At 31.6% G+C, this 12,535-nt stretch overlaps 3 protein-coding genes across 3 annotated transcripts; 2 read left to right on the top strand and 1 right to left on the bottom strand.

Moving 5' to 3' along the window:
• Window positions 1-262: 262 nt before the first annotated feature.
• LOC125834943 (cysteine-rich and transmembrane domain-containing protein WIH2) lies at window positions 263-2,122 on the bottom strand. Its single transcript, XM_049514088.1, has 3 exons — window positions 1,963-2,122; window positions 1,679-1,859; window positions 263-506 (listed from the first exon to the last, which is right to left on the bottom strand). The coding sequence occupies exons 1-3, from the start codon at window positions 2,012-2,014 to the stop codon at window positions 461-463; spliced, it is 279 nt and encodes a 92-aa protein (XP_049370045.1). The 5' UTR covers window positions 2,015-2,122; the 3' UTR covers window positions 263-460.
• Window positions 2,123-6,162: 4,040 nt separating this feature from the next.
• On the top strand, window positions 6,163-8,125 carry LOC125834939 (cysteine-rich and transmembrane domain-containing protein WIH2-like). Its single transcript, XM_049514087.1, has 3 exons — window positions 6,163-6,347; window positions 6,468-6,651; window positions 7,802-8,125. Exons 1-3 carry the CDS (start codon window positions 6,296-6,298, stop codon window positions 7,845-7,847), a joined length of 282 nt encoding a protein of 93 aa, XP_049370044.1. The 5' UTR covers window positions 6,163-6,295; the 3' UTR covers window positions 7,848-8,125.
• Window positions 8,126-10,294: 2,169 nt separating this feature from the next.
• On the top strand, window positions 10,295-12,352 carry LOC125834863 (12-oxophytodienoate reductase-like protein). Its single transcript, XM_049514018.1, has 5 exons — window positions 10,295-10,365; window positions 10,991-11,131; window positions 11,242-11,411; window positions 11,605-11,715; window positions 11,796-12,352. The coding sequence occupies exons 1-5, from the start codon at window positions 10,295-10,297 to the stop codon at window positions 12,350-12,352; spliced, it is 1,050 nt and encodes a 349-aa protein (XP_049369975.1).
• The last annotated feature ends 183 nt before the right edge of the window (window positions 12,353-12,535 follow it).

Raw genomic sequence — 12,535 nt, 5'->3', positions numbered from 1 at the left:
GTTGTATGATAGATTAACAGCCAGAAGATTTTCTAACTTGCCAACTTCTTGTGGTATTTCACCACTCAATTAGTTATACTTTGGGCGTCCAACAAGCCAATATAATATAATTAACCAACGGGGATCAACCCAGAAGTGGTAATCGTCACACATTAAATAGAAATCAGCAGCATATATAACACAAGAGCTTGGCTTATAGACACTACAAGCATTAATTTTTTTAACCAAATGAAGGTGCATTCACATATTGACATCCAAGATATAAAAAATAGAATCTCTCGCATTGCACAATAAGGTATAAATTGGCAAATACACACTTGAATTCTCCACCATAACAAGGTGCATCGTCATATTTAAGATCATATTATTTATCAAGGACAGGGCAGGACAACACAGAAAGAAAAAGTCTAGACTATGATAGAATTGGTGCCATCAACACTTGCACAGGTCATTTACAGCATCAAAAGCATGCATCCAAGAGACAGCAACAGCACAGAGCAGCCAAACTGCAAAAAAATATACAACCGATCATTAGTCCCAATAGAAATAAGAAATACAATGAGTGCTACAAGAAAAAAGGGGAAACACTTGAAACAGAAAATCACAAAGCTGTTGAAATGTGAAAGGCCACCGCTATACTCTTCTCTCCTCAACTCTATGAAAATTTAGGGCAGCCAAGACCACGTCCATCTCTCCCCAGCCAACCCTACTTCTAATTCATAAACATCATATTCTGTGTTGCTAAATCCAAAACAAACTGCCCAACATATGACAAAAACTCCACTAAAACCAATTAAGTATATTCTCGGAAGTGTCATTGCCTAATTGGTTCACTGGCACTGCAACAACTTAAAGGTGTGATTAATATGACAATTATGTGATTGTTTTTGCAAGATCAGTGAACTACTTCTCTTATAATGGAATGGAGCATCAATAAAGGATATTCCCATGGTCTATTGGTTTTAACCACAAGGAAGAAACAATTAACGTGACAGTGTGGATATCTTTGCCGAACTAAGCTCCTGATTTATTTGCTAAGAGGCCACTATTGTCTATAGCAGCAGCAACAGTTGGGAAACCAATAACTATAGACAAAGCAACACAAGTTATGTCTTCACTGTGCACTGCCACCTTCTAGTCCTCTCTCAGTCTGAAGTATGTTGTGGAGCGCGATTTCAGTAGCCAGGGACAAAATCAAGGGTGTAAACAACAGTAATGGCAAGGCCTGGACTATGTTCGCACATAAAATAACATTCAGGCATTCTAATTGTCTCTCCTGCTGGCGTTAATGTGCAACAAGAGGGATATTCCATGTGCTCGAGCTTCTGCCCCAAAGGACATACAAATGATAAGGACCCATTCTAGTTTGGGTCCAGAGCCATAGTTAATAAATACAAGTGCTCACAAAGTAAACATCAAACAGAGCAATAATAATTCGAGAAGAAATCATGTTTTGACAAGACACACCAAATCAACAAGGAAAAACACACACATAGTAACAGATAGTCCAGATAAACAATCTCCTCAACCGCTCTACAAAAACCTAGATCAATACAGATCTCTCCCAAACAAAATCATACCAATACATACTTTATCAGACAAATTACTCAATAACTGTAACTGAATCACAACAAACCATAACATATAAACATAAAAATTGAGTCTTTCAAGTTCATACCATCCTTCCATGAAACCAGTGCCACCAGATTGTTGTTGTTGCTGATGAGGCGGTGGAGCACCATACTGAGGTGCATACTGAGGAGGGTACCCTTGAGGTGGGTAACCTTGTTGAGGGTAACCCTGTTGTGGGTACCCTGGTGGTGGGTATGCATCTTTTGGGTAACCTTCTGGTGGATATCCTACAAAAAATCAAAACCCCATCAGATCTAATCATCAAAACAACATATAAAAACATGAACTTTACCATAAATCATCAAAAAAAATGGAATTGAAGCAATTTACCTTGTGGTGGTGGTACACCAACAGGGGGTTGTTGTTGATTGTAGTAACTCATTGTTGAATTAATGAAGAATTTGGGTTGGATCTAACTGTAGAGAGAGTTTTGTTGGTGTTTTTGCTTAGGCACAAAGAAAGATGATTGGGCTGTACAGTGGAGAAGGGATATTTATAGGGCAAGTCAAAGTGGAGACAACGAGGACTAGCGAATTCCAAGAAATCCTAATTTGATTTTACTACGAAATCTTTTTCCGAGCCAATTCAAATTTTATCGGACTCCCATACAAACTTTGAATTAAAGAAACAAAAAAGTATTTTTCAATGTTATATCATAATATGTATAAGTGAAGTAATTGCGTGCGAGCGCAAAAGTGTTAAAAAGTATAAACATTACTATAAAAATAGTCCATTCGAATTTAATCGGAATCTCATACGAACTTCTAACTAAAGAAAAATAATAATATTTTCCAATGTTGTTATAGGTATAAGTGAAGTAACCGCGTGAGATGGGCGTAAAAGTGTTAAAAAGGGAAAACATTACTATAAAATTATTTGTTAATTTTAAATTATTTGATCATCAACCGTTTATTAGAAGACCAGTAGGAAAGGAAAAAACATTTCTTCCATCATAAATTGTTGTATGGTTTTGTGTTGTGTGTAATAATTAAAGTTTAGAGTTTGTTAATGAATTTTCATAAAATTATCTTCCAGATTTTTTTGAAGAAAAAGATATGAATACATTTTTTATGGTGAGTATTTTTCACTATCACGTTTATAAAAAAGAAATTAAGTATTTAGGAAGATGAAGATAATATAAGGTGTTTCAATAAATAATCGGAGAAATCAAGAATCGTTTGATTAGTTTAGTAATTTCATTAGTTATGACTTATGAACATGTTTGAATTATTTCATAAATTTTTTCAGCTATTAAACTTTTCATGTTTAGTTAGTTTGTTATTTTCATTAGTTATTGACAAATTGTTTACATCTTTTGATGATTTTTTAATTTAGATATGACCTACACTGTATTATTAGTTCTCTCAAAGAAAAGTTGATCAACGATTGTTTCTAGAAGGAATTAATGTTTAACCTGTCTTTATTGAAATGTTTTTTTTATGACCATATAAATAAACCTCCATAATTTAACAATTTTTTATAGTGATTGTTGAAGTCAAGTTTTGTTGGAATGCTAAAATAGGTGGATCTGTATAGTTACACACTTAAAAAGGCATATTTTATGGACAAATACCTTTTCTGAAATGGAGAAATCAGATTTAAAAAAAATAACATTTTCTTCTTTTGTATATCTAAGCTTTTTATGAGATAGAGAAAAAAAAAATCACTTTATATCTCATCCTCTTTCATAATGCTATTTCTTTTGTTTTGTCTAAGGACTTTAAATATTAGTGGACAGCTTTTTCTCTTATGCCTTTGAGAAGAAAAAAAAAAACTTTTTTACAAGAAATGATGCTGTTGAGATGGATCAAAATTACTCTTAAAAATATGTATTCATTTATATGTTGTATATTATTAATTAAAGCTAATTGATAGCTGAACCTATATTTACATCATCATCATCATGAATAATGTGCACATTCGTGCTACTTATTACTAACATTTAAATAATCGATTTTAAAAATAAAATAAAATAGAAGTGTCATCCTATTTAAAGGATTCACATCACTAAATTTGCTCCACTTTATTTTAACTCATCCAACTAAATCTGATCGACCCTAATTTTATTACTCGTGTAATTAAAATTTGTTTTTATTTTGTACTTGCTACATTAATTGTTTTTTAAGCTAGATTTCAAAAGGTATTTTGCAATAAGATGTGGTTTTTGAAGTGTCTTAATCATAGTTAGACTTTGAGAACATCAAAACTTTTATTGCCAAAAGCTATTGGAGTGGGAATGCATAAGAATGAAAGAACATGTCATGGTGCTCCACCCCTCTCCATAACTTTTTTTTTTCTTAACTTGCCTAAGAGCTCTCATCCCTTTTTGCTCCCTTGGTGACTCGAACTCGCAATCTTCGAATTGAAAGTGAGGGGTGCTTACCATTCGAGCAACTCTCTCTCGTCTCCTCTCCATAACTCAATAGTGATACGGAGTGGAGTCAGAATTTTTATTAATGAATTTATAATATAAAATAATAAATACACAAATAATTTGAAAAATATTAAACATCTACTATATGCTATATATACATAAATATGTATTTGACAATTTGGATAAACTTTTTTTCTCACTCTAATAAGTAATTTCATAAATTCACTAATAAACTCTAAAATATATGCAACACAAAATCCTACAATAATAAATGATGGAGTAAAATAAATTAATTTGATCAAGCATATAAGATTTTACTTCCTTTGTCAACAATACTATAAATAGATAGTCCATTTTTATTTATTCAGTTTAAAAAATTGAAAGTAACTTAATTACTCATTTATCTTAATTACATTATTAACTATAATTATTTTCTAAATATTAAATTTATTACTCCTTTTATTCTCTTTACTTGTTATTTCAAAAATAGATTTTCACTTTCATTGCCACTTTTATCATATCAAGAAAAACTTTTTTTTGTTTTGTTTTTATTTCATTCTCAATATTAATGACTTATTCTTTAAATCATTAACTAAAATCTAAATCTACACACTAATTAATATAGAAAATTATTATTTTATTTATTACTTTTATGTGAATATGGCTAGTCAATCATATATATATATATATATATATATATAAAAGAGAACATTAGGCCCGCCTGCGTGGCGCCACCAGAATTCAGAATTCCCTTTTAATTTATTTCTTTCCAAAACTAGCCTTCCTCCTCTTTCATGAAAAGTTGTGACTTTTATGAAAAGTTGCGATTTTTTTGAAGAGTTGCGACTTTTATGAAGAGTTGCGACTTTTATAAAAAATTGTGACTTTTATGAAGGTTGTGACCTTTCCGAAAAATTTGTGACATTTATGATAAGGCACAATAAATATTTGTTCACACTACCCTTTGTTATTTATAAATAGAGAAATTTCTTTTTATTTTAAAACACTGAAAATTCTGAACTACTTCTTCTTCTTCGTTTGTACAATTAAATATTTGTGTATTTTGCTTCTGTTGAGTGAATCACTTCACCATTATTTTTTGTATCAATACACTGGTGAATAAAATCGTCATATCCTGAGAAAATATATTCATTTAAACCTCGGATACTAGAGGAGAATAATTTTCTGAAGGGTACACTATGCATTTAGTGGGCTTGATTTTTTCCTTTTAGTTCCATTCTATTGTTACAGGTCCTGAAATTTTTTTTTACAGTCATTAATTTATGCTTATTTTATTAATTGTTGTTTTTGAGTATATGTTTTAAACTTTATTGTTTATGTTTTAGTGGTAACATTAGTCGCCGCCAATACCTCTAATATTCGCGACTAATAGTTTGTTTTAAAGACAAGATTAGTCGTTGCGAATACCTATATTAGTCGCCACTAAAAGTCTATTTTAGTGGCAACATTAGTCGCTGCTAATACCAATAATAGTCGCCACTAAAAGATTGTTTTAGTGGCAACATTAGTCGTCGCCAATGCATATAATAGTTGCCACTAATAGTTTGTTTTAGTGACAAGATTAATCGCCGCTAACCAATAATAGTCGCCACTAAAAGATTCTTTTAGTGGCAAGATTAATCGCTGCTAATACCTATAATAGTCGCCACTAAAAGAATGTTTTAGTGGCAACATTTGTCGCTGCTAATACTTATAATAGTCGCCACTAAAAGACTCTTTTAGTGGCAACAGTAATCGCCGCCAATACCTATAATAGTCGCCACTACTAGTATATGATAAATAAAAATAAACAAAAAAGTAATATATAGAAAATGAATTTTCTGACACTTTACGCGCATCACACACGGGTACTTTACTAGTACCTAGAACAACATTGGAAAAGATTACATAATACATTAATAAATTACTAAGGCCTCGTTTGGTTTAACAAATTGTCTCCGAAATAAATTTTAAAATTAATTATTTCACAATTATTATTTTACCTTGAATATAAGATTAAAAAATAGAATAAATAATTTTACAATAATTAATTTCAGCCAAAATATAAAATAAACTTATTTAAAAATAAATTTTGATTTTAATTATTCTTTATTCCTCGTAACAAATAACAAAGGAGTCGGAGAGTTTCTTGGAATATGCTGGGCTTAGTCCTTGTTGTCCCCGGTTTGACTTGCTCAATAAAACCCAACAAATATCCCTTCTTCACCGTACCCCATTTCTTTGTGCCTAAGCAAAATCTCAAAACTCTCTTCAACCAGAAATTCAATTATGAGTTACTACAATCAGCAGCAGCCCCCTGTTGGTGTACCACCACCACAAGGTAAATTGCTTCAATTTCATATTTTTCTGAATTTTTTTGATGATTTATGGTAAAGTTCATGTTTTTATATGTTGTTTTGATGATTAGATCTGATGGTGTTTTGGGGAATTTTGTAATTAGGTTATCCACCTGAAGGTTACTCTAAAGATGCATACCCACCACCAGGGTATCCTCAGCAAGGTTATCCACCACAGGGTTATCCTCAGCAAGGTTATCCACCTCCACAGTATGCACCTCAGTATGGTGCTCCACCTCCTCAACAACAGCAACAGCAATCTAGTAGCACTGGATTAATGCAAGGATGGTATGCATCTTTACACTTGTGAAAAAAGAGTTTTTTATTGATGTTTTGTTATGATTTAGTTGTGTTGTTGAATTGTATGGATGTGGTTTGTATGATCTGAGATTTTTCGGATTGAGTTGACCATGTATGATAAGGTGTGTATTGATTTGATTTTTGTCAACTGAATTGGGTGAGGTTGGTATGATCTCAGGTTTTGTAGACTAAGTTGCCGAGAGACTTATTCATGTGTGTGTTTTTCCTTGTTTATTTTGAAAAGATCTTTTTTAAATAAATAAATAAATAGAAATTGATCATCAAAAGGGGAAAGTAGAAGCAAGGGGGGCTAGACCTCTAGATCTTAATTGCTGCATAGATTCATCATGTTGCTATCCAGGATCACCTTGTTGATTTTCTTTGAATGTTTTAGTGACCTTTGGATTTGATATAAGCATTCTAGGTATGTTTGGATGAATTTCTTGACCAGTTTTAGCCGACAGAAGATCAAAGGAATTTGGACAAGAAATGTCCTTTTGGGGCAGAAGCTCGGGCATATGGAATATCCCTCGTGTGTTGCACATTAGCACAAGCAGGAGAGCCAATTCAAATGCCTAAATATTTTTTATGTGCCGCCTTTCATTTTATCTCTTGTTTTCATTGTATCTACTGATTCATCACCAGTAGCAAGAATTTTCAACTTGCTGTACAATATCATGTTTCTCATTAAATTCTGCCCTGAATTTGCGCTCATACACTGCTCAAATTGCCGGTTTAGACTTAACTTGTGTTGTTTTGTCTATAGCTATTGTTTTCCAACTGCTGCTCCTATAGACAACAATGACCTCTTAGCCAAATACGTCTGGAGCTAAGTTCCTTAAAGAAATCCACACTGCCGCCTTAGTCATTTCTACCCTGTGTTTAACATCAATTGACCATGGGAATATCCTATATTGATGCTCCTTTCCATTGATCAAACCTTAAAATTGTCACAGTGCCAATGAACCAGTCAGGCAATGACCCTTGATTCCGTGATGCTTCAGTAGCAATGTCCTTAAGTCTTTGATTCCGAGATGTTTCAGTAGCCCTTTTTTCTTTTAGCACTTCTCATTGTATTTGAACTTATCGTATTTCTAATTTCCATTCGGACTAATAATCGGTTGTATATGTTTTGCAGTTTGGCTGCTCTGTGCTGTTGCTGTCTCTTGGATGCAATCTTTTGAGGCTGTAAATGATCTGTGCCATGTGTTGATGGCAAAAGTTGATTGAATCAATTATATCATAGACTTTTTCTTTCTGCGTTTTGTCCTTTGGTGTCTTGTCCCATACTTTGATAAATAATTTGATCTTGATGTGCTGAAGATTCCAATGCTTCCAAAGTGTTTGTTTTGCCAAATTATAGGTGGTTGGTTATGTACAATGTGAGAGATTCTATTTTATTTTATATGTTTTGGACCTCAAATATTATATGTTAATCAATGTACCTTGCCTTGGTTACAAATTTATGCTCGTGTTGTATTAAATGTGTTGCGAACACAATTTTTGGGTTAAGCCCTGATGGTTAACCCAAAAGTTGTTCGAATAAGATAGTGTACACTAGGCACTATCAAATAAGTATTAACTGGTGTGATTTTTGATAAATAGTTGGTGATAATTCAGATAGAAAATTGGTGAGATAGCAACTTCTTTGTTGTTTATATCCAAATATAAATGGTACCTATACAATTTAAGAGAGTGGAAGAAACAACCTACATCTATCAGTTCCACATAATTTGGGGCCTTGATATGAGCTAAAAATATGAAATTGTTTTGTTAGAGAGTACTTCACACTCTTTGTATGAATTTAAATTTTATTGAGCTTTAGTATTAATATCAGACACTAAGGTAAAAATATATATAGTAAAATTAAATTAATACTCGATAAATTAATAATCTCTTTAAATTTTATTGAGCATTAGTATTAATATCAGACACTAAGGTAAAATATATACAGTAAAACTAAATTAATACTCGATAAATTAATAATCTGTCTAAAATAATATTTTCCTTCGGTTTCGACTTGTGTCAATGGAAAAAATCACCAATTTCGAGAAGATAATATATTTTCAGAAGACCATATATAAGTTAATACCATAAATTAATAATTCTTTAGAAATACATATATATCTAAGACAATTTAGTGGAATATGATTCTATTGTGTTCTGTTTTTTCTTAAAATTTAAATTTAGTTGAAGCTCATCTCTAACTTTTCTTATTGCATCCAAGAGCTCCGATGTTGTCTTTTCGAACTGCACCATAAAATTGTGAAGAGTTCTAGATGTGATAAATGTTTCCTTATGCGTAACTGGTTCCAAAGGTATAGTATCATCTTCAACTTCATCATTAACATTGTTTTTTTCGATGGTATCCACAATTTCTTCTAAGTTCTGGACCTCTGAACATGTATCACTTTAATCCGGATAATCCAATAGGTTATTGACATCCATTTGATTGTGTTAATCGAGATCATTAATCATGACATCAAGTTCATGAATAACGTTTTCACAAGTAGATTCATTCAAATTCTTTGAGATTGAATTCCCCGAACAAATTTTACAGTGTCAAAAATAATTTGTTATTGTCTCTTGCTGAACATTTGTTGTCCAAACATGGATTGCAAAATTGATAGCATCCAAAACATTAATCTTTGTTGGATCAGTTTGTCCACTTCATAACCTTCTAATATCCTACGATAAAATCTATTCAATAATACATCTTGAAAGCTACTATTATCCTAGCATCACAAGGTTGAAATTAGTAAGATACAATGGTTATTCGTTGTACTTTATGTATAATGTTTTTTTATGTGAAATCAATAAATATGATACATAAATTAGTAAGATACAATGATTTTGATATAACCAAAATTAACCTTCATTAAATCTCAAATTATTTTTTAAATTAATAAATATTAATTTATCGATTAAATAATATCTTTATAAAATAATAAAATTTCATGATCACACTTATATTAATTTATAGAAGTTTTAGTGTATGTAAGAGAATTTTAGGAGCTTTGACTTTCAGTAGCGTGTCCTTTTTTTATTTCAACTTTTAAGTTATCATTTAATATGCATCAATAATTCAAGCTATCCTTTTTTTTTAATATTCAGAGTAGCATGTCAACTAGTCTGCAAAATAATGAATTATAGTTAGTGGCGGATTTAAAAAAAAATTCTTAGACAATTTAAAAAATAAAAGTTCAGTTTCTAAGATATGAATTTAAAATCACATGATAACTTTAAACCTCTTAAATCACTAAGTCAAATTTTTTTCTTGTGTTCACAGATTCAAAATCTCTATATATACATATAATTTTTTTTAAAAAATATCTTATATATACAGTATAATTTTTTATCAAAGAATGCGGATGAATATCCCTCGACCCCTAGATCAGCCCTGATTACAACTTATCATACAAATTATTATTTTGCAAGTTGTAGAACTAATAATACAAAATTTTATCATATATATATATATAGTATTTAATTTGTTACTTGCCCCTTGAAGTTAGCATTGTTAGAAAATATACATGCATTAAAAAATTGGCAAAGCTAGTCTATAAATTTGAACACTTGCTACGTTTATGAATCAAACAGGAAAAGAAATCAATTTGAGAGTTTAGAGAATATGGCAGCCAACTCCACACCAATTCCTCTCCTCACTCCTTACAAAATGGGGAGATTCAACCTCTCTCATAGGTATTTTTTTTTCAAACACCGTTTAGTCGATTATTTTTCTCTTGCTACAATTTACTTATGATATTCAACTTAATTATGTATATAAAAAATTTTCCCAATTGTTTGATAGAACTAAAGGATAAGACATGAAATCATGCCTAACTCATCATTTCTCAAGTCTTCAAACAACACAAAGTATAAAGTTAAGATTTTGAGTAATATTTCACGCTCTTCATGTATACTACTTACAAAGAACATTTAGCTATAAAAAGATCGAAAAATTCATGCTCAATAAAAGTATATACTATAGTTAATAAAGTGAAAAGTCAGTCACTCATAAATGGATTAAGACTTGAGAGACGATAAGGTCAGTTTGGATATGAAAGAATTAAATGAAATAAGACATTAACCCCCCCGCCCCTTTTTTAACTTTAAACTAGTATAAATGTGTTTATGCACATGGTATGTTTTAATTTGTTTTCTTACTAGGTAATTAGTAAAGGGTAAATAATAAGGGAAAAAATAAGTTGAGGAAATGATAATTAAGATTCTCGCACAGTTTAGACGTGTAATTAACAATTTCACTATAATTTAGGTGTGTTTCTATGCCTTAAACCAGAAAATTAAACATGATTTTTTTTTACAGAGTAGTGATGCCACCAATGACAAGGAACAGATCATATAATAACACTCCACAGCCACATGCTATTGAATATTATGCTCAAAGAGCCACTAAAGGGGGTTTTCTCATTTCTGAATCAGCTAGTGCCTCTGATATTTCCCAAGGGTAAAACTTTTCTATAACAATGTCGTTTGTGTGTATATTTTTTTTTTTAAAAAAAAATAATCAAGAATTCGTATAGTCGACCTTAACTAAATTGTTGTATTTGAATTAAGGTCCCCAAATATGCCTGGAATTTGGACAGAAGATCAAAAAGAGGCTTGGAAACCCATAGTTGACTCTGTTCATAGCAAAGGTGGTATCTTTTTTTGCCAAATTTGGCATCCAGGAAGGATATCCGACTCAAGACTAAACAATTGGTGGTTTATTTGGACTAACGCTGCAGGTGAACTTAAATCTTGAATCCGTCTCTGAACTCAACATACACAATATATATTTGAGTATAACATATCGAGTATACCTAATGTTGAAGCCATCATGTTATGTTATTCACGCTTCAAATATTAATAGAGTTTTAAAAAAAAAGTGTAATGTATATAATATTGTGTACTTGCTAAGTAGTGTATATATTTGTGTAGCACCTCATGATGGTGCGTGCGTGGAACCAACACTAAGGCAATTAAGCACTTGTGAACTCGCTCACATTGTCGATGATTTTAGAATTGCAGCTCGCAATGCTATCAAAGCTGGTGAGTTTTCTATTTAACTACGTGAATATTCATTTTATAAATTTGTTATTATTTAAAATGTCATGAAATAATCTTTTTAGGATTCGATGGAGTTGAGATCAATTCAGCAAACAGCTACATAATTGAACAATTTTTTAATGATCAAGTCAACGATAGGAGTGATGAATATGGTGGGAGCATTGAGAATCGTTGTAGATTTGCTCTTGAAGTTATAGGAGCAATTGTGAATGAAATTGGAGGAGATAGAGTTGGAATAAAACTCGGAAAAAAAGACTCGAACCCAGAATCTCTGTTGACTTATTTGGCTAGTCAATTAACTAAGCTCGGAGTTTTATATCTTCATGTGTTCGAGCCAAGGGACGAACCTCGTAATAATTGTCTTCAATTTATAAGAAGGTCATTTGAAGGGACACTTATTGCTTCAGGTGGCTATAATAAAAATGAAGGAGATGTGGCTATTTCTGAAAACTGTGCAGATTTGGTCTCATTTGGACGTTTGTTTTTGGCTAATCCAGATTTGCCCAAACGTTTTGAGGTTAATGGGCCGTTAAACAAGCATGATAGGAGCACTTTTTACAAAAATGACCCAATTGTGGGTTACACTGATTACCCATCTCTTCAACTTGAATTTGCTTAATTTCGAAAGACGGTATAATCTCAAAGACCCTTGTAATCACTCGTAGAATTTCACTAGGTAATGTTGTTATTGTTGGTAGAATAAGTGAAGATGATTTTACAAGCATCATAAGTCAAACCTCTCTGTAACATCATCGTTGGTTTCGATATTCTTTGGTTGGTGTTATACGTGTATAACAACATT

This window comes from Solanum verrucosum, unplaced genomic scaffold (assembly GCF_900185275.1).
Source record: "Solanum verrucosum unplaced genomic scaffold, falcon-dt-bn FXZP01000184.1, whole genome shotgun sequence".
NCBI classification, from domain to species: domain Eukaryota; kingdom Viridiplantae; phylum Streptophyta; class Magnoliopsida; order Solanales; family Solanaceae; genus Solanum; species Solanum verrucosum.
The sequence above is the reverse complement of the archived record's forward strand: the minus strand, read 5'-3'. Positions and strand labels throughout refer to the sequence as shown.